The sequence below is a fragment of the Neovison vison genome, chromosome 2 (genome assembly GCF_020171115.1).
Source record: "Neovison vison isolate M4711 chromosome 2, ASM_NN_V1, whole genome shotgun sequence".
NCBI classification, from domain to species: Eukaryota; Metazoa; Chordata; class Mammalia; order Carnivora; family Mustelidae; genus Neogale; species Neogale vison.
The window spans coordinates 228,631,378-228,653,892 of record NC_058092.1 but is presented as its reverse complement, the minus strand read 5'-3'; the positions used below and the strand labels follow the sequence as shown (position 1 = coordinate 228,653,892).

General features: G+C 50.3%; 1 protein-coding gene and 1 pseudogene across 1 annotated transcript; one reads left to right on the top strand and one right to left on the bottom strand.

Moving 5' to 3' along the window:
- Positions 1-915: 915 nt before the first annotated feature.
- On the top strand, positions 916-22,124 carry SFXN4 (sideroflexin 4). The gene is made up of 14 exons (XM_044240618.1): positions 916-1,055; positions 2,455-2,520; positions 4,115-4,189; positions 5,443-5,469; positions 5,556-5,610; positions 8,026-8,051; positions 8,775-8,828; positions 8,918-8,974; positions 9,106-9,171; positions 9,981-10,053; positions 10,896-11,011; positions 14,786-14,871; positions 16,283-16,400; positions 21,235-22,124. Exons 1-14 carry the CDS (start codon positions 1,017-1,019, stop codon positions 21,310-21,312), a joined length of 936 nt encoding a protein of 311 aa, XP_044096553.1. The 5' UTR covers positions 916-1,016; the 3' UTR covers positions 21,313-22,124.
- Positions 12,087-12,169, bottom strand: LOC122901479 (annotated as a pseudogene).
- Positions 22,125-22,515: the final 391 nt, after the last annotated feature.

Genomic DNA, 22,515 nt, shown 5'->3' with positions numbered 1-22,515 from the left:
GCTTGAGCTGGTATGCAAAGGAAGGAACTGATCTGCCCCAGACAGCACTTTGCACTGTATGCGGTGCCCCCATCACAGGCCAAGGCAGGGACCCTCACTTTGAAAGGAACTGGACCTTGTTTAATTCTCTGGTTACTTTTTAAAGTATCTTCTTCTTCTTCTTCTTCTTTTTTTTTTTTTTAAGATTTACTCATTTATTTTCCAGCACAACCAGGAGGGTCAGAGGGAAGAGGGAGAGAATCCGAGCAGACTCCACACTGAGCGATAGCCAGGGGCAGGGCTTGATTCTTCTACCCTTAGATCACGACCTGAGCCAAACCAAGAGCCGGAGGCTCAACCCACCGCACGACCCAGGTACCTCTAAGTTCTCAACTTTTTTAAAATAAGAGGAACCACATTTTCAAATTTCACCGTGAAAATGAAGTAGCCAGCCCTGACTATCCCCAGTGCCCTCTGCTTCGGACGTGAAGGGCAACTGAAGATTTTCCACCATAATGTCCAAAAGGCTGGCGCACCTGTCATCTGGGTCAGATGCAGGTTCTCAGTAGGTCCTGTGATACGAGGATTCCCGTAGGTGACCCCCCCCCATCCCCACCCCAGGCTGGAAGCGGCCTAGCTACCCTAACGGGAGTTAAGGTCGGGAAGACTTGGTGGGTGGGAAGGTGGGCAGGCTCACGGGGACCGGAGCGGGGGTGGAGGCGTGGGATCTGGGGCGCTGGAGCGCCGGCGCGCGGTGACAGCGGGCAGCGGGAGTTCGGAGACCCGGCAGCGGGCACACCAGGCGCGAGGGCAGGGCGCAGGCACGCGGCGACACGGAGCAGCGGGCGCGCCAGGAAGCCGGCCTCGGGGAGGGGGACGCGCGCGCGCGCCGGGGGCGGGGCACGTTGCCCGACTCCTCCTCCGCGTGGCCGGGCGGCCGCGGCCTCTCCGGCGGCCACACGGGTCCCAGGAAGCCGAGCGGTAGGAGGAAGCGCGGGGGCCGAGCGGGTCCCTGGGTGCGGCGGCGCGGCTCCCTCATGGAGCCCAACGTGCGCTTCTGGATCACCGAACGTCACGTACGGCCCGGGCCGGGCGCGGCTGGGGGCGGGGTGGCCCTGGGCCCCGTGTAGTCGCCGCGAGGAGTCGCCGGCTGACCCGGGTGACCTTGGGCAGGCCACGTGGTCGCACCACCCGCCTTCCCACCTCAGACCCGGGGAGGGGACGAAGGGGAGACCCATGAGTGCGGGATGCGGACAGCCACGGCCGTTACCGCGTGTCATCTCCGTCCGCCCCAGGCCTGGCTAGCGAGGGTCGCCACTAGGTCGCCCTGCCCTGGGGAGTCATCTCCCCCGTGCCCCGCAGGTGTGTGTCCTCTGACAGGACAGCCTGAGCTGTTCCTGAGCGTCAGGTTGGAGAGGAACAGGTGCTCTCAGGAGCCCCCAGCCTCCCAACCTGGTAGGCTCGACCACTCAAATGACGCGGTGGTCGTGGGGCCCGCCAAGGACAGGAAGTCGCTGCGGCCCCGCCTCCAGGCGGTGACTGGGCGGTGCTGCCCAATGGAAATGTGATGCGAGCCGTATGGGTCATTTAAAATTTTCTAGTAACCACGGTCAAAGGGGTAAAAAGGAACAGCTGAAATTAATTTTAATAATATATTGTGTTTAGCCCAACAAATATAAGATATTAACATTTGAACACGTAATCCATATAAAAATTATTAGTGAGGTATTTACATGCCTTTTTTTATTCCCTAGAAAGTCTTTGAAATCTGGGTGTATTTTACACATACAGCATACTTCATTTTGGCCTGGCCACATTTCAAGGGCTCCATAGCCACATGGGGCTAAATGGACAGTATAATTCTAGGGTGTTCTCTTTCAACCTTACCTAAAGCAGGGCCCAGACAGGTTTTCTTAGGTGGGGAAGTTGAAAGGGAAAGGGAGTTCAAGCTTTCTCGGCAGAGTCAGGGCTCAACGTAGGTCGGGGGTGGGGGGGGTGTGCCCTTGGGAGCAAATCATGCCTCCAGGTGTGATCAAGCAGCCTTTACTAAGGCCTTGCTGGGGGTGTCCTGTTCTTTATGACTCAAGTTAAGCCTTATAACAAGGATAAGAGGGTAAAGAAACAAGCGCTGAGACCCTTCTAGGTAGTTGGTTCAAGGTCGTTTGTGGGATGGGGACTAGGCCCATTTGACCCCAAAATCTGGGCTTTTAACCTTCAAGAGTAATTTGATGTTGGAGTGGTTAAGAGCACAAGCTAATGAGTCCTTTCCTAGCTGGGTTTCCCTGGGTATGCTCTTGAGCTTTTCTATGCCTCTTTCCTCACCTTTAAGATCCTGGGGCTGTCCTGAAGATTCCTGGAGGTGCTTCCATTGAAAGGCCCTGTAAGGGTCTCAAAAATAATGCTTATTATTATTATTACCATATTGTCTCTTTTTCTGCCACCATTAACCTCTCTGGTGCTTTTCTCCCTCTTAAGTCTTTCATTCAGAGATTTCTTCAGTGGACAGAATTGTTGGATCCTACAAATTTGGTTGTTTCAATTGTAAGTACTTCCTTGTTTTCTGAGATAAGACATTTTACATTTTATTTTGAAATGTGAAGACTGCATCCCTTTGAAAGCAATTGAAACAGAATCCATATATATTATGTTTTATTCTTTCCAAATGAGCTCATTAGATTGGAAGGTTGATAAACAAAAGCAGACCAGTAACACCAAGGTTGGTGTTGCTGCTTCAGAAGGGATCAAAACAAGTCCCTGGTAACGGAAGACAGACGGACAAAGGTGGCCACCGACCTAGACCTAGGGTGCTACGGGAGGGGTGCGGCAGGAAACTCGGGGCGGGTGTTGAGGGAGAGCTGGAAGGTGGAGGCAGGCAGGAAAGGCCAAACAGAGGGGACTATAAGCAAAGCCCAGGGGAGAGAGCAGGTGGTCCAGTCAGTGGGGCTTTTAATGTGGGGGAGCAGACAGTCCCTCAAGGGCTTCATATGGTCCTTCATATGGGAGGGGTTGTATTTGGCCTACAGGGCCAAGGTGAGGTTTGTGTTCCAGAAGGTCTCTTTGGTCACCATGTGGCGAGTAATCAGAGGGGACCAGACGGTAGGTAAGGTGATCTGCTCAGGGGATGGCTGGGCTGTCCAAGCGGAGACAAGGGTTTGCACCAGGTGTGGCTGAGGGCTCAAGAGGAGGAGATGGTGTATCCCCAGCAGCAATCCTTCAGGGCCAGACCCACAGGGACACTCCCATCCTTGTTTGCAAGTTCTTCCACGCAGCCTTGTGTTTGGAATAGAGAAAAACAACCTGAATTCCCATCAGTAGGGAAATAGAGAAACATAACGTGGTATATTCATACAGTGGAACACTAATAAAAGTTAACAGTGGAGATCTAGTTATCAATGTATATATTAAGTGGAGACAGTATACATGATGCTAAAGGGAAAACGTGTCTACAGTGTTTAATGGAAAAAGCAGGATGCGAATAGGACAGTATTTATGCAAATCACAATATAAAGACCCAATACTACTACTTTGTTTACAGATACATGTATTTGTGTATATATATAAGTATAAAAAAGTGAACTTGGATTAATACCTTGAACTCATAATAGTGGTTATTTCTGATAGAATGGGGAGACACAAAACTGGGGGTGATGGCTTTTGGGGGAAAAAAAAATTGGAAGCAGATAAGACTGAATGTTTACCGTTGTTAATTCTGGATAAGGGGATTATGAGTGTGTACTCATTTCATTGTCTTTTCTGTATTTAATTCTTTTTTCTCAAATTAAGAAAAAATGAAGAGAGGAAGTGAGCCTGAATAGACCAGATGTGGGAGGAAGAGAGAGGAGGGACTTCCAGGTTCCTAACTTACAAAGCCAGGCGGATGGGGGTAGCACTCAAGGAGACAGCTGTCCTCAGCTGTCTAGGGGCAGGGGGAGGTGGCAGCCACCAGTGGGTCAAGTTGCTGGAGCTCTAAATCTGGGTGACACGCAGCACTGTCCTCATAGAAACTATCAGGGAGTAGAGAGCCTTGGCCACGTGTTGCATTGAAATTAGGTGTAAATGAGCGTGGGATTCCTGAACCATTTGGACAGATCTAAATCATGGTATCATTGCTTTATTTCTTTCTATCTGAGTATAGGAAAAAATAGAGAAATCAAGGCAACTACTCTTAAAAAATGAAGATGCAGCCATCCGGGACTTGGCGAACCAAAGGGTATGTCTCCTGTGCTGGGTTCAAGATTGAGTGTGGTTGCCTTCAGGAGATCTCTGCTTGCATGGTCTGAAATCAGGTGGCGTTTTGTCATTAGTAACCACCACCCAAGGGATCTGCTTTTCAAAACTTGGTTAGTGTTTTTAGATGTAATTAGAATTCTTTTTCATTAACCAGATTACTAGAAGAAGAGACTAGTAGTAAGGAGAAAAAAAACTCCTAGGGTTCCTCTGTGCTCAGCTATTAGTGGGGATTCTCTGATCCCTACAGCCCCATGGCAAACTTTGGAATGCAGACAGGCCTCTGAAGTCAGAATCCATTTCCCATTAGAGGCAAGTGTTCCAGATCAGGGTCACACTCCTGCCCCAAGACTTAAACCAGTATTTGTTGTCTATCTTGCCGTGGATGGGGCTTTCCAGAGTCCACAAACATCACTCCCATCAAGCAGCCTGTGGAAAGCACACAGGCGTCACTTGCAAATGGCCTGCTCTTTTCTGAGCCAGGGGTAGGCTGGATTCAGGGACTCCCTTGAGGGCTAAGTTAGGTGTTGGCCTTGAGCCCTCTCCAAGGTAAGAGACTGAGGATTTTGGGGGGCACTTGGGTGACTCAGTTGCCTTCAGCTCGGTCTGCCTTAAGCTCAGGTCATGGTCCCGGGGACCTGGGATCGAGCCCTCCATCGGGCTCCCTGCTCCTCGGGCGGCCTGCTTCTCCCTCTCCCTCTGCCTGCTGCTCCCCCTGGTTGTGCTCTCTCTCTCTGACAAATAAATAACATCTTTTAAAAAAGAAAGAGAGAGACTGAGGAGATTTTAATGTTCTGGTTATTTTCTTTCTGTGGATCATCTTATTGCTTATTGTTAGTTCATTTGTTTGTTTGATGCATTTATTTTGATTTGTTCTAGCCGCGTGGCATTGAACAGTTCTGGCCTTCACTCTTAAAAAGGCAGAGTGGGGACGCCTGGGTGGCTCAGTGGGTTAAAGCCTCTGCCTTCAGCTCAGGTCATGATTTCAGGGTCCTGGGATCAAGCCCCGCATCGGGCTCTCTGCTCGGCAGGGAGCCTGCTTCCTCCTCTCTCTCTGCCTGCCTCTCTGCCTACCTGTGATCTCCCTCTCTGTCAAATAAATAAATAAAATCTCAAAAAAAAAAAAAAAGGCAGTGTGAAGATGGCAGCAGAAATTAGACTGGAGTGGACATGGTTTATTTCTCTTTTGCTGCCAATTTACCTTTAAAAGCTGTTGCTTATTTTTTCTCTTCTTAGATAAAAGATGCCTGGAAGAGAAGTCTCGTAAGTTTCAGCCCTTTCCTAATTTTTACCCTCCGACAAAAACAAAGCCCAACATGAGTCTAAGCTTTGTGTTTACTTTTGTGAAGTCAACAGTGCATCCCGACAGCAGCAAACTGATCCCTGTTCCTTTTCGACCTGCAGGTGAGCTGATTCTGATTTTCAGAAGTGGGTTGGGAAAACATGGTTTGTAACAGTTCAAAAAGTCTGCCTTATTATTATTACTTTCCTAGAAGGATTTCTGACAGTGAGTCTGGAAATCACAGCTTAAAAAGGATGGTTGCATCAGAGTCTGGGGTTGATAGTGGAAAAGAGCAGGTTTGGGACCTGGAACTGTGTCCAGTCCTTGGAAAGATCTGGGGCGTTAGGGTGAGGGCACAGGCCTGGGTGTGTGGAACCTGCTTCGCTCTGTCATCTAAGAAACACACAATCATTTCGTTGGTGGTTCCAGAACTTGTAACTCAAAAGTGTTTTGGACTCTGTGTATTATTCTCTCTCCTTGTATTTTAAGTATCATGAGGGGAATAAAACCCATGATTGTATAGGGCCCCTTTAACTATAAAATTCTCTCTGTTATAAACAAGAAACTGGAAACAACATGAATATCCAACAATTCAGACTGTAGTTAAATAATCCATTAAAAAGACTGAGGTACCGGGGCGCCTGGGTGGCTCAATGGGTTAAAGCCTCTGCCTTCGGCTCAGGTCATGATCTCAGGGTTTTGGGATCAAGTCCCACATGGGGCTCTCTGCTCAGCAGGGAGCCTGCTTCCCACTCTCTCTCTCTTCCTGTCTCTCTGCCTGCTTATGATCTCTCTCTCTCTGTCAAATAAATAAATAAATAATCTTAAAAAAAAAGAAAAGAAAACGTTTAAAAAAAGACTGAGGTACCTCCTGTGTGCTAGTGTAGAAGAATGGGTCTCTAGGAACTAGTATTAAGGAGGAAAAAGGCGAAGTATAAAATAGCATATAGTAATCCTTTTTGTTTGAATAAGTTCTGTGGGCAGAAGAGAGTGTGCAAGTTTGCATCTGTCCTGATAGATGTTGTGAAGGAAAAACCCTTGCTCCTCCTCTTGATGCTTCACTTTTTTTTTTTTTTAAGCCTATCCATGTGAGTTGGCGTTCTTTTAAGTAATCTCTACACCCAACGCGGGGCTCAAACTCATGACCCCCAAGATGGAGAGTTGCATGTTCTACCAGCTGAGCCCACCAGGCGCCCCCGAGGTTTCACTTCTGATACCCGATGTGCAGGCTTTTCCCACATCCTTCAGATCTGCAGTACCCGCGGCATGTCCTACAGTTTTCACTCTTTTCACTCTGATACAGTTTTCACTCTTTTCACTCTGATCCTCTTGACCTGGAGGCAGCAGGAGACCCCACGAGTGAAGGGCTCAGTCCCACAAGACCACCCCCACCTCAGATGCCAGTTGAAAGCCCAGATTCTCACCTGGAGGTCTGAGCAACCCGCTGTAGGTTGGAGCTTCCCACACCTCCCTCCTTGGGTTTGAAATTGCTGGTGTGGCTCACGGAACTCAAGAAGATGGTTTCCTTACTAGATTCTCCGTTTATTAAGAAAGGGAACGGATGGAAGAGATGCCAGCTTAGGGCTTTGGGGGCGGGGCTGGGAAGAGGGGGGTGTCCACACCCCCTCCCGCTCCCGCCCATGCTCAGCAAACCAGAAATGCTGCCACTGCAAGACTGGAGGCTTTGTTAGTATGGTGGACGAAATCCCAGGCCACTGTGACTAGCCCTGCCTCCAGCCCCTTTCCCCTCCCTGGAGGTGGAGGCAGCAGGTGCGACTGAGAGATCCAACCCCCTCTTCTCCCCTCCCCGCCCCTTCCCCTAGCAACCAGCCCCCTCCTCAGGGGCTTTCCAAACATCCCCTTATTAACATCAACTCAAGTAAGGTGGAAAGGGGCTGTTAGGGTAAAAAAGACACCCATTTCACCTTTTTTTTTTTAAGATTTTATTTATTTTTTTGACACAGAGAGAGATCACAAGGAGGCAGAGAGGCCGGCAGAAGGATGGGGGGAAGCAGGCTCCCTGCTGAGCAGAAAGCCAGATGCAGGACTCGATCCTAGCACCCTGAGATCATGACCTGAGCTGAAGGCAGAGGCTTAACCCACTGATCCACCCAGGCACCCTCCATTTCACGTTTTTATTGCTATTCTCAGGAAATTCCAAGGGTTTTAGGATCTCTGTGCTAGGAACAGGCATGAAGAGCAAATCCAAGTTTCCTCTCATAAATGACGGCATCACGAGTATGCTCGGTTTGCCGTGAAGGATGAATAGGTTATCACCTCTTGCCTCCAGTGAGAAGGACTGCGAAGGCCTTAGGGGGCCTCCTTAGGTCTTTCTGGATGGTGCTGACTGAAATGCTTGCCTTACGCACATGGTTATTATTAGGAAAAATAACAGAATGAGTAAATAGACTGTCCTTTGGTGCCCATGCTTTCCGGGTGCTAGAGGGGAGGTTCTCAGGTTGGGGGGGCGCTCCTTTCTGGCCTCTTCTCTCGGCCTGGGCAGCGGCGGTCACTGACCCTCTTCTCTTCTTTGCCAGCTTTCCTACCTTTCACGGCGCCCATGGTGAGTCGACTTGACATCCCAGGTGCAGGAGGACGTCCCTCAACTCCTAACCTCAGTGGTTTGTGTCCTCCTGCTCTGGACCCCTGTCCCACCACAGCCTGGTAGATGGCTGTGGATGCCCTGTCTCTGACCTTTGTCTGCTACTCATGTGACTTCACCCCGTCCGCACGCTTCCCTAGTCAGGTGCTCCAGCCTGTGCAAGGTCCCACTGTCATAAGGTAATCCTTTGTTTGGATGCCTGGTGTGCACAGAGCACTACCGAGGAGATGGAGGACAGGCTCCCTGCCTCCAGCACACGTTATCGTCCATTACCTTCTCTCCCTTGACCCTTAGCCCCCATACTTACCCTCATTTGGGATCTGGAACAGCCCCCCAGCGAGGCTGTCCCACCTGGACTCTGTCACTTCTTCCACACCTGCCCTGTGGCTCTGTCCACTTGGGAGTGCGTGCTCCCCAGCTGCCCCTTCCTGTAGCATCGCACAGCTTGGAAGCTGGGACCACTGTGAGACGCCCCCAGGTGTCCTCAGTGTCCTGTAGGTGTTCACTGAGCATCGCTTGCCACCGCCTGGCCGCCTCCTCATCCCAGCTCCTGGTGGGGGGTGGGGGGTCGAGGGGGGGTGGGAGGGGCGCCTCAGTGCAGCATCTTCCCTGCGAAGTTCTTTGCCCCCTGGCAAGCTCTCCCTCCCCGCCAAACACTTAAACTCTGCTTTATTTTCTTAAAAGGTATTTTTCTCGATGATGTCGGTAAAAAGTCTGAAGTCCCTGGTTTTACCTCAGGTAAAAACCATTTCTATTTCATGATTCCTGCATTCTTCGGTGCTCAAATGATCGTGGTGTGTGATCTGTGTGCTTCTGTCTTTCTGCAGGTTTCCTTCTATACCTACACTACAGCGTTCAACATGGTCAATGGGAATGCAAGTTATGTGAGTATTATGAGGCCCAGGGGATAGGCCATTCTGTGTTATTTCCTTTAGAGTTTGTTTGTTTGTTTTAATAATCTTCCCTGGGTAAAACCATGGTGTTTGCTGAATACTTACTTTTGTTTCTTCCTTAGAATCGTCACCTATATGAGAGTCTGTTACTAGGGACAGGAGTGATCGCCTCTTCCTCCTTTTTTGGAGTGGGTATTTTAAAAATCTGTCAAATCTGTTTCGTTCCTCAGGTCAAAAGAAACTATTCTGAATTACAGATTTGTTTCAGCTTAAACAATTTAGGAAGTATGGCTAAGGGGCGCCTGGGTGGCTCAGTCAGTTAAACGCCTGCCTTCGGCTCAGGTCATGATCCCGGGGTGCTGGGAACAGGTCCCACGTCAGGCTCCCTGCTCAGCTGGGTGTCCGCCTCTCCCTCCCCCTCTGCCCATTGCTCTCCCTACTTGTGCGCTCTCTCTTTCTCTGTCAACTAACTAAATAAAATCTTTTTAAAAAGAAAGGAAGAAGGAAAGTATGGCTAAGACATAAGAAGGGAAGTGGTCCCCTGTCATCCTCTTACCCCCTGAATAACCATATGAGTATCCCAGGTGTCTAGGCATATACTCAGTACTCTAACCTTTTTTAAAGATTTACTTGAGAAAAAAAAAAAATTTACTTAAGCTACATAAACATGTTATACATGTTGTGTATTGCTTTGGATATCAGGATACTGTGATGGTTAAAAATATAAACATTAGAGTCAGATAAGCCTGGGCTGGCCTCAAGACTCAAATTCTTAGCAGCTCAGAGACCTGGACAAGTTACCTCCCTAAGCCTCCGTGTGTTCCTCTGATAATCAGGTGAACACCTCAGTGTTGCAAGAATTAGAAAATACATGGAGAGCACTTGCGGTGGCCCGTACTGGGATAGGAGCTAGGTCGATGCCAGCTCTCTGCTACTGAGTGTGTTCAGCTGACTCTTTGGTCTGTGCAATAATGGTTTTTCTCTCTTCTTTTTCTAGTTATTTCCTGTTTTGTTCCAGATGCGGGTGAATCACGTTTTGTTGAAAAGAGCCCTTCCCATCATCATTCTCAGTAAGCAGGAAGCATGTGATCTCCGTGCCCTTTGAGCCTTCCTACACGTTCAGGGACAGCCTGGTCCCTTGGCCACATGGTGACTGATGACAGCTGCTGCTTGCAGCTTCCTGAGGCCTCCAGGCCCAAGTTGGGTCCTTGGTTTGAGAAGTGACAGTTGCTTTATAGCTGTGTTTTCCACTGTCAAAGGATGAACACACACCCGGGAACACAGATTCACCCTAAAGACAGTGCCAGTCCTCTGCGTGTCCAGTGTCACTTTGTCCTGCCAAAAATGTGTGGGTAGTAATGTCATTCCTCCATTTCCAGATGAGGAGGCTGAGATAGGAAGGACTTTAAGGAACTGTCCTAGGGTCATACACGGAGGAGTGGATGGCCTAGGGAGCTCCAACCTGGTGGGCTGACTCCAGTGGAAGTGACAGACATAATTAACCAATGGTTTGAAGTTTGCCAGCCTGCAGGTTCACTGACTCACACCCCAGATTTGAGTTTGAGAATTGTAACGGGGAAACTGTTACAGAAACTAGTCAGACCAGGTATAGCACAAAAGGGGGCCATATTTCAAGGACCCAGGGATTTGTCCTGGAATCCTGTCAGGGGGCTGGACTGGACCTGCAGGGGTGCCAGAGCCTGGCGCTGTCATGGTCAGGACCCCAGAGTGGGAGGCCAGCGGTTCTGACCCAGCTCCAAAGCCCCGGGTCAGAACATAGTTGGCCAACTCCTGACCACTTGAGGGGTGGGGAAGCATGGCCATCAGAGAAAGACGCTTGACACCAGAAAGGATGTTCCTTCCGTTGGAACAAACTCACCCGCCATGGTGCATTTTCTTCTTCACACCACAGCCCACGTTAGTGGAATGAATGTTGTTGCCACCCGAAGTCTGGAGCCCATTCGAGGCATTGAAGTCATGGACAAAGAAGGCAATGTCATGGGCTATTCCAGAAAAGCCGGGACAAAGGTAGGAGGATGCCACGGATCCCTAGCTGGCTCACCTTTTGGCTAGAGCATGGAGTTGTCTGTTTGAGAGCTGGGAACAAAGTCATATCTCCCTTCAATCTTGCCTTATCCTTTTTCCCCCGCATGTGGAGGGAGTGGTTTTACATTTTGCACCAGGATGTTTAAAAGATGATGTGTTAGTCTGGGTTTCCAGAGAAACAACCAATAGGATATTGATTGATTGATTATAATTGGCTCACGCAATTGTAGGGCTTGTAGGCTAGTCAGGTGTCAGCCCCGGCGGCAGGGGCTAGAAACTCGCCAACTCCCGGCAGCTAGAAACACAGGAGCCCGTGCTGTCATCTTCAGGCAGGTTTTCTTCTTTGGGAAAACCTTCTAGATTTTGCTCTCAAGGCTCTCCCAGTAACACTGTGGAAAGTAATCTTATTTAAAGTTAATGGACTGTATGGGCGCCTGGGTGGCTCAGTGGTTAAGCCGCTGCCTTCAGCTCAGGTCATGATCTCAGGGTCCTGGGATCGAGTCCCGCATCGGGCTCTCTGCTCGGCAGGGAGCCTTCTTCCCTCTCTTTCTCTCTGCCTGCCTCTCTGCCTACTTGTGATCTCTCTCTGTCAAATAAACAAATAAAATCTTTTTTAAAAAAAATAAATAAAGTTAACGGACTGTAGATGTTAGCCACATCTACGCAGCGGCACGACAGCGTGACTGACTGCCACCGACGGGCCCCCGCCAGACGCTGGGCCGCTCTCTTCTGTTCTGGGCCACTGTTCTTCCAGCTGAGCATCCGGCCCGCGGGCTGCTCTGTGCTTGTGGAAGTCGGTGAACCCGCCTCTCTGGGTTTAAGAGAAATGTTTCTTCTCCACCTCACAGCAGATTTTCTTATAGTCTTCATCTTGAAGGACCAGTTTGCTCTCAGAGAGTGGCCTTCAGCGCCTGGGTGGCTCAGTCAGTGAAGCATCTGCCCAGGGCTCGGGTCATGATCCCAGGGCCCAGGGGTCGAGCCTCGCTTGAGTCTGGCTTCCTACATGACTGGGAGCCTGTTTCTCCCCTTCTCTCTCCCTCTGCCTCTCCCCCTTCTTGTCCATATGCTCTCTCTCTCAATTAGCAATAATCGCGCCTCGGATAAACATCATTGGCTACTATACTGCCACTGCGCAAAGCTTATGCTCTCTCTCTCAAATAAATAAACAAAATCTTTAAAAAAAAAAAAAATGGCCTAAAGAAATTCAGTGCTCTGACCAGAATGCCTCTAACAGTCCTCAATTTTTAATAAGATTTATTATTAACTATTTTATTCTTTTGATCAATTCAGCACAGTGGCTTCTGTGCACATTCAGCTCAGAGAAACTGGGATGGTCTAGGGTAGTCTCATTTTGGCTGTGGACTTTTTAAAAAATACCTTCTTAGCAGGTGAGTTTTTTTTTTTTTTTTTTTTGGTCTCCATGAAGTGACGTTAGCTAAAGAATGGAATTTGAGGCAGTTGTTTGCAAATGGCAGAGGAACAGCACGGAACAGCCCAGTGCAAAATGAAGGGAACAGCTTCTCATGGTGTCTGCGTCTAAGGGGCCCCCTGTCGGGACATCTCCTAACCCCCTGTGTTGGCAGAAGAGGAGGTCAGAAAAGATGGCTGCTCGTTCAGTCAGGAAATACATCATTGCTCACCTCACAGAGCACATTCTTCTAAACCCTATCTGCAAGTCACAAAGCTGGATCATAACCCATGAGATATGTGCACCAGATTCCTGCCAGCCCATGCAGTGGCATGTCTGAAAATAGTGGCCACTCTCCTAAACAAATTACAGGAGAAACGCAGTAATTACAGGTAACAAGGGGAGAAGTAGCTGCCAAAAATAAAAACCTTGCTTTTGAAATAAAGATTTTGTGCCTAAGAGCCACCCCAGCAAGATGTTTTTATTGAGATAGAATTTACATACAATAAAATTCATCCATTGTGAGAGTCTAGTTTGATGAATTTTAGTAAATGTAAGCAGTGATGCAGTTAGCACCACAGTCCAAATTTAGAACATACTCATCCTAAAAATTTCCCTCGTGCCCACTGAGTCACTCCCTTTTCCCAGCCCCAGAGAAACACTGATCTGCCCAATGTCTTCACACTTTTCATTTTGCAGAACTTTCATGTAAGTGGCTTGTACAAGTGTTTTTAGTGCCTGACTCTTCACTCTGGAGTACCGTGTACCCACCAACAATCTGTTGCTTTTTTTCTGGCGAGCAGCCTCGCATGGATGGCTGTACCGACCGCATCTGCAGATCCCTTCCCCAGGCAGCGGGTGTCTGCACTGTGTCCAGTCTGGACTGCTCTCAGCGTGCATGGGTCTTTATGTGGGTGTCTGTTTGTGTTTCTCAGTGACTCCCTTTACCTGCAGGGCATTAGAGCTGCTGTAAACTGTGCACACAGCTGAGAAGAGTGAGAGCACCTGTTTAATCTGCGACTTGCCCTTGTGTGCCATACACCGTCAGGTGCTGTGCTAGGCTCACCTTGGCCACGCCCTTAGCTGCTCGGCCACGCCCTCAGCCGCAGGTGCTCAGCCTCCCAGGAGAGGCAGGTGGCCTCACGCCCCACGAGCTGTGTGGATGTCTAGTCCGAATATCTAGTCCATCTCTCAGGGAAGAACTTCATTTTCTGCATGAAGGCCAATTTAGGATAAAAGGAAGATTTGATGCTCAGCCCATTTTTTTTTTCCCGGTTTTATGTCTTCCTCTGAAGAACAGAGTCTGCAGCTGTGCGTAAGCATAAGCATTCTTTCATCATTTCCCCGTCACCAAACGGCCTATGATCTTTGGCTAAAATTTCAGAAACGACGCAACCAGCACTATCTGATTGTAATAGGGCACCTTTGATCAGATTTCAGGAGCTGATCCATGCTGTTTTCCCGGGGCTGGCCTTGGAAGCCACTCTGCTGCAAACTGACCCAGGCCTCCCGGTGCCCCTCGGGACGGGTGTCCCGTTCACACACAGGGGGACAGTCCCACTGACGTCAAAACACACCACCCTCGGCAGCCGCTTTTCTCTTCCTGAAGTGGTTTTATTTTCTATTCCTTAAAGTTTATTTATTTTTAAAGATTTTATTCATTTATTTGAGAGAGAGAGAGTAGGAACATTGGGAGTTGAGGTGGCAAAGGGAGTGGGAGAAGCAGACTCTCTGCTGAGGAGGGAGCCGGTTGCAGGGCTCAATCCCAGGGCCCAGAGATCATGAACTGAGCAGAAGACCGATGCTCAACCCAGCGATTGAAAGGTAAACACGCGGTAGTCCTGTGACAAACCCAGCCTTCCCAGCAAGGGGACGATTTTTCTACAGGCTGGCTTTGCTTGTGCTTAGTGAGTATTGTATTGGGCAGTTGGCAGTGGAGTCGGCGGGAAGTAAATACTTTTTTTTTTTCTAAGATTTTATTTATTTATTTGACAGAGATCACAAGTAGGCAGAGAGGCAGGCAGAGAGAGTGGAGGAAGCAGACTCCCCTCTGAGCAGAGAGCCCAATGTGGGGCTCCATCCGAGGACCCTGGGATCATGACCTGAGCTGAAGGCAGAGGCTTTAACCCACTGAGCCACCCAGGCGCCCTGGGAAGTAAATCCTGGCACCAACCCCGGCCATCCTCCAGCTCTGTACAGGGAGGGGCTGCCTCTGCCGCTCTCCATGTGCGGTATTTTCCTAAGTGAGACCAGAGGGCCGCTGTTTGCTCATCTCTGTCTTAAGTTGCAGGATCCCTGGCAGTGGCCTCACTCCATGTGCTAAGGTGCTTCCTTTCCATTTCCTCTAGGCCGTTAAAGATACAGCGACGTCCAGGATAGTACTGTTCGGGACCACCGCTTTCATCCCTGAAGTCTTCTCACACTTTTTTGTGAGGTAAGAGGCAAACACACCTCCCCAGGTAGGAATAAACATTCGACCCTCAAAATCCTGGAGGGAGGGACGGAAGAGGTTTGTTCATTCATCTTCCCACTAAACTCTCTTCATCACAGCTGATGGTTCCACAGCGTGGAAATCAGATGTGCACGTTCCTTAACCCTGGTCTCTCACCCAGGCCCTGTCCTCTGTTAGCTTTGTGTTCCCTGGACACATCCCAGCACCTACTGAGGCGTGGCCCCTCGGGTCTTGAACGCCAACCTGAGGTGGTTCACAGGTTCTCCCGGCTCCGATGTGCTGGGCGGATTGCTGCAGCCTGCCTTCCCCCCGCACGGCAAGCGGGTGTTAAGTTAGCCTGAGTGGCCCAGAGTCAGTGGACCGTCATCCCTTTTGAGAAGCAAGAAATGGCCTCTTCGGAGGAAGGCCTGGGGACCAGCCAGTGTGAGAAACCCAGCACGCAGTAGCGTAGGCCAGAAGGCAGATGTGTTGGTTTAGATCCTGGCTGCGGGCAGGGGACCTGTGTAGCCTGTGGCCGCCGAGCAGAAGCTCTGCTCCTCCTCGTCTCCATGCTGTGAGCTCCCTGCGTCCTGCCACACACTGGCTGCTTCTTGTTGCCGAGGGACGTGACTGCCCGCACCTCCCAGCTCATGTCCTCTAAGCTTCCTGCCAAGGGATGAAAAACACAGCAGACCCCAGGGAAGGCAGAGAATGTCTTCCCCTCAGTTCCCAGACTCCCAGGGAAGGAGTCCGTTGGCCCAGATGGGGTCACCTGACCAGTCCCCTCTGTCCGGCGTGGCAGGCTAGGAAGCCTTTCTTACGACCACGTCAGGAGCGCATTTTTGAGAAGCAGGCGCGTGCTGCTTGGAGCCAAGTGTTACTCTCTGTGGCCCAGTGGCTGGATGGGGGTGGAGACTTCTGCTGGCCCAGACTCTTCCTGGACCCCACTGGCTGGGTCAGAGCCAGGGCACCTGTGGAAGCCAGGGCCCTCCAGTCTGTCCCTTAGACCCCCACTGTGGTACCAGCTACCTGGGGGGAGAGATAGCGGTCGTTTCCCAGTGGCCACCACAGCCACGAGAGCATCCACGCTGGAGTGACCTCGGTGACTCAGCCCTTTCATCCTGCGTGTGAAGAAACCCCAGGCTCAGAAAGGGAAAGTGACTCACCTGACACCACCTGGTCTGTCCATGCAGACCCCCGCCGGTTCCAGGACCCTGGGTCTCTGCCTCCTGGGCTGGGGTTCACAGGAAATGCCCGTGACGTGCTTCACTGCGGGCTTGACGCAAATCGAGCAGTCGGTCAGTGCTGCCTCTTTGTGGCTGAGTGGGAACCGAGGCATGGGCCACAGCTGCACGCGAGACCATCCAAGCCTGGGGCCAGCCCCCCAAAAAGCCTTTAACCTTGTCTCTTACAGGACCCAGTTTTTCCGGCAGTATCCATGGTCATTGTGGACCTTCAAGCTGTCTTGTACTGTCTTAGTAATGGGACTGATGGTGCCACTTTCTTTTAGTCTATTCCCACAAATGGGACGGGTAAGTGCCCCCATTCAAATTTCTTTCTAAAAAAATAAAAAAAAATCAAAAAACAAACAAAAATACCCCAAAACCTTTTTTCTTTTCCTTGTCAGAATAGTAAGATAAATAATTCTAAAAAATCTGCCAAGTGTAAAAAGTATAAAAATAACTTGATTTAATCCTGTCCCTCAGATCACTCGTGCAGTTTTGGATTCTGTTTTTCCTAGTGGGGTATCAGAAGCATTTTTCTGGGACATTTAAAACACCTTTGGGATAGTTTCCATAATCATAATATTCCATTGTGAAGTCCTATCCAGTGGGACTTTCTGCAGTGACAGAAAGGTTTCATCTGTGGGCTCATACGACAGCCACTAGCCACTGTGGCTCTGTGGCTGTTGAGCACCTGCCATGTGGCCGATGTGGCTGAGGAGCTGAATTTTTATTCTGATTTAATTTTAAGTTGTGTCCCCACGTGCCACTAGTGGCTGCTGGGTTAGTGCAGTTCTGTCGACTGGGATATACTCTAATTTATGATGAGTCAGATGACCTGGATTCAGAGTCCCAGCTCCGCCATGACCTTGGTCAATTTGCTGAAAGTCTCTGAGACTCGGTTTCCCGATCTGTTGAGGAGAATGGAAGAGAGTAACATCTCTGAAAAGGGTTGTTGCTGCTGTTGCGGACATTGCTGATATCAGATGTTACTGATTTCTGGCATTTCTGAGCTGGAAATTTCAAATGCCTGTTTCTGTCACTTAAGTTAAAAATCAGTGATGGCTTCAAAAATATTTCAATTTCTGCAGTGAGCTTGTTCCAAACCCATATTTTGTCATTTTAGGTTCACAGAATCATTAGTTCTGACAATTGAGCCCACCTAGAACAGAGAAACTTGAGGCTACCACAGATGTCTGCTCTCCTCACTCTAAGAGTGCTAAGGGATGGGATGGGGTGGGCAGCTTCTCATTAAAATAAAATGTTAGAGAATATTCTTACTCTTTACAGGCCCATCTGTTAGAACACGGTTTGTCACAGTAAGATTGCAGTAACAGTGACCCTTTTGTGGATACTTACTTTGGATCGCATTGGTACTCAGAGAGAAGCAGGCAGCTGACCTGCAGGTTAGGTCATTGACAAAAATCTTTCAGTCTTGGGGGAGTTCCTGTTGCTCTGCTTCCTCGATCTCGCTTCCCCCTGGGCTCTTGGATCCTGTCCACACACACGGAGGACCTCCCCTGGTGGACCAGAAGCGAGGTGCGGGGGCCAGCTGTGAGTAAACGGGGCCTTGCCCTTGAGTAGCTATGAGAAAGCAATGACGTGTGGCCACCAGAGGCTTTGATCTGGGGACCTGGGAGAAAAGGAGCCACAGAGCCCAGGAATCCTGACCTGGCTGAATTCCAAGGGAATGACGGGGTGCCTGGATGGCTCAGTCTTTAAGCGTCTGCCTTCGGCTTGGGTCATGATCCCCACATTGGACTCACCTGCTCAGTGGGAACCTGCTTCTCCCCCTCCCATTCCCCCTGCTTGTGTTCCCTCTCTTGCTGTGTCTCTGTCAAATAAATAATACCTTTTTTTTTTAAGATCTTTATTTATTTATTTGACAGAGAGAGACACAAGAGAGGGAACAGAAGCAGAGGGAGTGGGAGAGGGAGAAGCAGGCTTCCTGCTGAGCAGGGAACCCAAAGCAGGACTCGATCCCAGGACCCCAGGATCAGGACCTGAACCGAAGGCAGGTGCTTAATGACTGAGCCACCCAGGAGCCCCAAATAAATAATATCTTTAAAAAAAAAAAAGTCCGAGGGAAGAATCTTCTGCAGAGCTTCTTTCACTGGCATGGGGGAGTCAGAGTCTAGAATCAACGAGTTTGTTGTTTGATAATTGGGTCTCTTTCTAGTTGTCTTGTACATGTCATCATAGGTCGTGGGATTCATTTTTCCGATGTTAGGAGTAACTCGGTTCCCTCCTCTGTGATAGCATTTTGGTGGCTCATGATTGCTTTCTGTGACTGGCGACCTTGCAGGTACAAGGTCACCCGTCTTATGGAAGGGCACACAGATGAAACATTTCCGTCACTGCAGAAAGTCCCACTGGATGTGGCATCAACTATGGAATATTTTGAAGTATTGAAACCATCCCAGGTTTTTTTAAATGTCCCAGAAAAATGCTCCTGATACAGTGACCCTCCAGTGGTCAGAGCAGCCCTCTCCCCCTTTACCGCTATCATTCTCCCTGGCGTCCTTAAGGCTGGCGGCCACTGAACTTCAAACAACAGGGCTCAATGGAGGTGTTTGGGTCATTGGGCCAGCGAGGGAGAGACCCCCTGCACACAGGTAGCTGCAGATGCAGTGGGAGGGCAGGGGGACACAGACACAGAGGCAGCGTCAACAGTCGGGCACTGGGGGCAGTGGGAGGGGATATGACTTCTGTTTATCCAGCACCTTCTCTGTCCTGGGGACTGTGCCAGGCAGTCTCTTGTCTTCAAGACAACTTTTCAGAGTAGTTTATTCCCATCTTACAGAAGAGGAGCTTGGGGCACGGGAGAAGATCAGAGTCCCCTGTGGGTCGTCGGGCTATGGAGGGGTGGGCTAGCTGGCGAAGGACGTCACAGGCCTCCACGGTGATAGAATTTCATATGGAGCCGATGACGGAGGTGGCATATGGATGCCACCCTGTCAGTGGGGCCGTCCTGGAGGCCGGGAGAACAGCTGGGGGGCTGGAGACATTTCCTGTCTGGAGGTGGCGGGGGTTTGGAGTAAGTCCGTGGTGGTCGGTTAGAAGTAGTTGAATTGGACAAGTTAGAACCTGTGAGCATTCAGATTGGGGCCGGGAGGGGAAGTGAAGAGAAAAGCATCCGGGGGGCACCTGGATGTGTGCGTCAGGTTTGATGCCAGCAGCCGGGGGTGAGAGGAAGGAAGGGCTCTGTATTAACTAGCGTTACATTCAGTTGGAACTGAGATCCAGAATAACCATGCCCTCAACGAAGCGGAGGTTTGTTCTCCCTCACATAAAGTGTGGGTGTCTTGAGCCCACTGCGCAGGTGCACACACTTGTGTCTTTCCACATCAGCTTGATTCAGTCATAAAGCAAAGTTGATCACAATGATGAAGCAGGTTCAGGATTCCAGACTCACTGGCTTCTTACCATGTGATGAAACTTGGCTTCTTACACGGTGCACAGAGCAGGACAGAAGGCAAGCCACAGCGAACGAGTAACAGAAGGATGTAGGACGTGAACAAACCAAACGCCAGTGCAGTTGAGATGAGGCTCGGGTCCCATCCAGGTCAGCTCCGGGCACTCGCGGCTTCTGATGTTCAAGAGCGGAAGGGATCTCGGTTCTGTCTGGACATCAGTCTGGCAGAGCTTTGGTGGCCAGTTGCCTTTTTTAAGTGGTCAGACATAGCGGGGTCACGTTTGAAGAGTCTGGCAGCAAAATTTCTCCTTTTAAAGAGATTTAAATGGGGGGGTGCCTGGGTGGTTCAGTTGGTTAAGCATCTGACCCATGAGATCAAGCCCAGCACTAGGCATGGAACCTGCTTAAGATTCTTACCCTGCCCCCATCTCCCACTCACATGCACTCACTCTCTTAGATAAAAGGCTGGCTGGCTGGCTGGCTTCGTTCGGTCTTGGACCCCTGCGGACCTCCTCTGCTTCTGCTTGTTACCAGTTCTGGGGGGTTTCGGCTGATGCTGGTTCCGTCGATACTTCGTAGCTGGTACGTTTAGCCTTGTACCTTTAACTGCTCGCATCATTGCTTGACACTGGCTCCTGCTTGACATGAGAGACTCCATTCTGCTCTCTACAGTGAGGCAGCCAGCCCAGTAAGGCAGCTCTGTGTCAGAGTCCGCAGGGTCTAATTCCTTCCAGCTCCGCAGCCACCATCCCTAGGGTTAGGCCCCATCTTCAAGGTGCAAGATGGCACCTTCCTCATTCCACGTGGCCAGGTGGCACTTCCACCTCTGGTGCATTGGCCCAGTCATGTGGCCAAGCCGTACTGCAAGGGAAGCTGGGAACTGAGGTCTTCTGGATCTACTTCAAATTCTGCGGCTGTAGAAGAGAGCAGGTGTGGCAGACGGCAGTCTGCTACAGGCTTTTGCAGAAAGGGTAACATGTGACATGTGGAAGTAACGCTTCCTGCTAGAAAGTAAACATGACCGAAAGGCTGTGGGGAGATTAGGGAAAGAAGAGAATTGCCAGCCAAGCCAGGAAGGCTACATGGAAGAGGTAGGCTGTGGACATGGATGGATGTGAACAGGCAGAGAGGGGGAAGGGAGGGCATTCCAAGTGGGGGTATAGAGAGCTGAGTCCAGTGTAGCTGGGCACATGTGGCTGAGTATGACAGGCCAGAGGCTTGGGGCCAGATGGCAGGTTCTGCATGGCCAGGCTGAGGAAACAACCTCTCCTCTGAAGGCAGCAGATGGGACATGCAAGGCTCTCAGGGGCCAGAGTTGAGGTGACAAATGGATTCTGTTGGGTCATGGACATTGGGTAAGGTGTGTGCTATGGTGAGTGCTGTGAAGTGTAAACCTGATGATGATTCACAGACCTGTACCCCTGGGGCTAATAATACATTATATATTAATTAAAGAATTTAAAAATTAAAAAAAAAAGAAGACTGGCAGAGTGTTAATAAGCCAGAGTGATGACTATATGAGGGTTCACCATATTCTTTCCGCATTTGTTTGTAGTTACAGTTCTCCATAATGAAGGGTTTCAGAAGTTACGTGTTCTTGCTATCTACTGGACATCCCTGAAAAAAGCGGGACTGGGAAACAGATGCTTTCTGAAATTTTTTTTTTTAACTTCGAAGGCCAGAAAAGTTCTTCACATAAAATATGAAGAATTTGACTTTGTTTTTCAGATACAGTGCAGTGAGCTCGAAAAGGAAATTCAGTCTGTGACAGAAGAAACAGAACTCTTCTATAACAGAGGGGTATAAGGATGCGTTTTCAGTGAATTTGTTTGGTTCCTGCTTGAACACCTTCCTCGCTGCTCGAGGCATCGGTTCGGAGAGCCCTGCGGGAGGTCTGGAACCGAGGTGTCCGCGCCCACATGTTGCCTTACACTTACACAGGCCACGACCGACTCCAGGCTGGTGCCTGGCCTTTCAAGCCTGGGTGGACGAAGAGAAAGGAGAGGCTGTCCTGTCCGACCCCCCGCACGGGGCGGCAGAAGGAACGGCTGATGGAGGAGGCAGTTTTCTGGGTGTTCATCAGCCTCTGAAGGATACTGTGAAATGACTAATAAACTTATCGAAAGTTGAGTCGTTGAAAAATTCCAGTAGGAGGGTCCACCAGGCCCAGGGCCCAGGCATTCATTGCACTGACGGCCCATCTCACGGGAAACAGGAACTTCTGGTGAGCACTGAAGGCCTCCGAGCCCCAGAGCCATCCCATCTCCCTCCTCAGCGTCCTGCCATTTTGGACTGCTTAGAATCTTTGCCCTCAGCTGTCCACCTCCTCCTCTCTCCTCATTGGAGAATGACCCTGCCTCCTCCTTCACAGTGAAAACCAGGACTGGGGGCCGGCAACAGAACCTCCCGGCACCAAATCTGCAGGCCTCCTGCCACCCACGCCCGGCCTTCCCTCCTCCTCGCAAGGTCAGCTGGGCCCTGGCCCTGGGCTCTGGGCCCCTCCCGCCTCCTGATTTCCTCAGGGCCTCGCTCTCCAGCTCCTCCCTCCTTCCCAGTGGCATACGAACTACTTGAGTCACCAGCCTTATTAAAAAAGCAAACAACTTTCGAGAGCCAAACTTTGTCAAAGATCATCTTCCCTCACTGTTTCCACCCGGCCTCACACTCTGCTAAAACTGCTCTCTCCTCCCAGCTCCACCCTGAGGCCCAAGCGCCACGCTGCTGGGTGCTCAGACCCAGCCCTGGGCTTGCTCGTGGAGCCAGAGGCCCAGGCCCGTCCAGCGGTGCCATGCGCTCCACCATCCAGATGCCCACTTGAGACCATCTTCCTGCCCAGTCTCAGGAAATGGCACAGCCACGTAACACAGTATCGTCACCCTTACTCCTCCCCTCCCCTTCAAGCCCTTTCAGTAGCTGAGCCCAAAGTGATCAGGTCTCGAAGCCCCATCCCTCTGAGGCCAGTGCTACAACCTACCCAGTCCAACAGCGTCCCCTGCTGGTATCACTCTT

Bases quoted from the DNA above. Each gene is read 5' to 3' on its own strand.
- SFXN4 (XM_044240618.1), top strand. From the start codon at position 1,017: ATGGAGCCCAACGTGCGCTTCTGGATCACCGAACGTCAC. The intron at 8,052-8,774 runs GTGAGTCGACTT...TTTTCTTAAAAG, and splicing joins TACCTTTCACGGCGCCCATG to GTATTTTTCTCGATGATGTC. The intron at 8,975-9,105 runs GTGAGTATTATG...TTTCTTCCTTAG, and splicing joins TCAATGGGAATGCAAGTTAT to AATCGTCACCTATATGAGAG.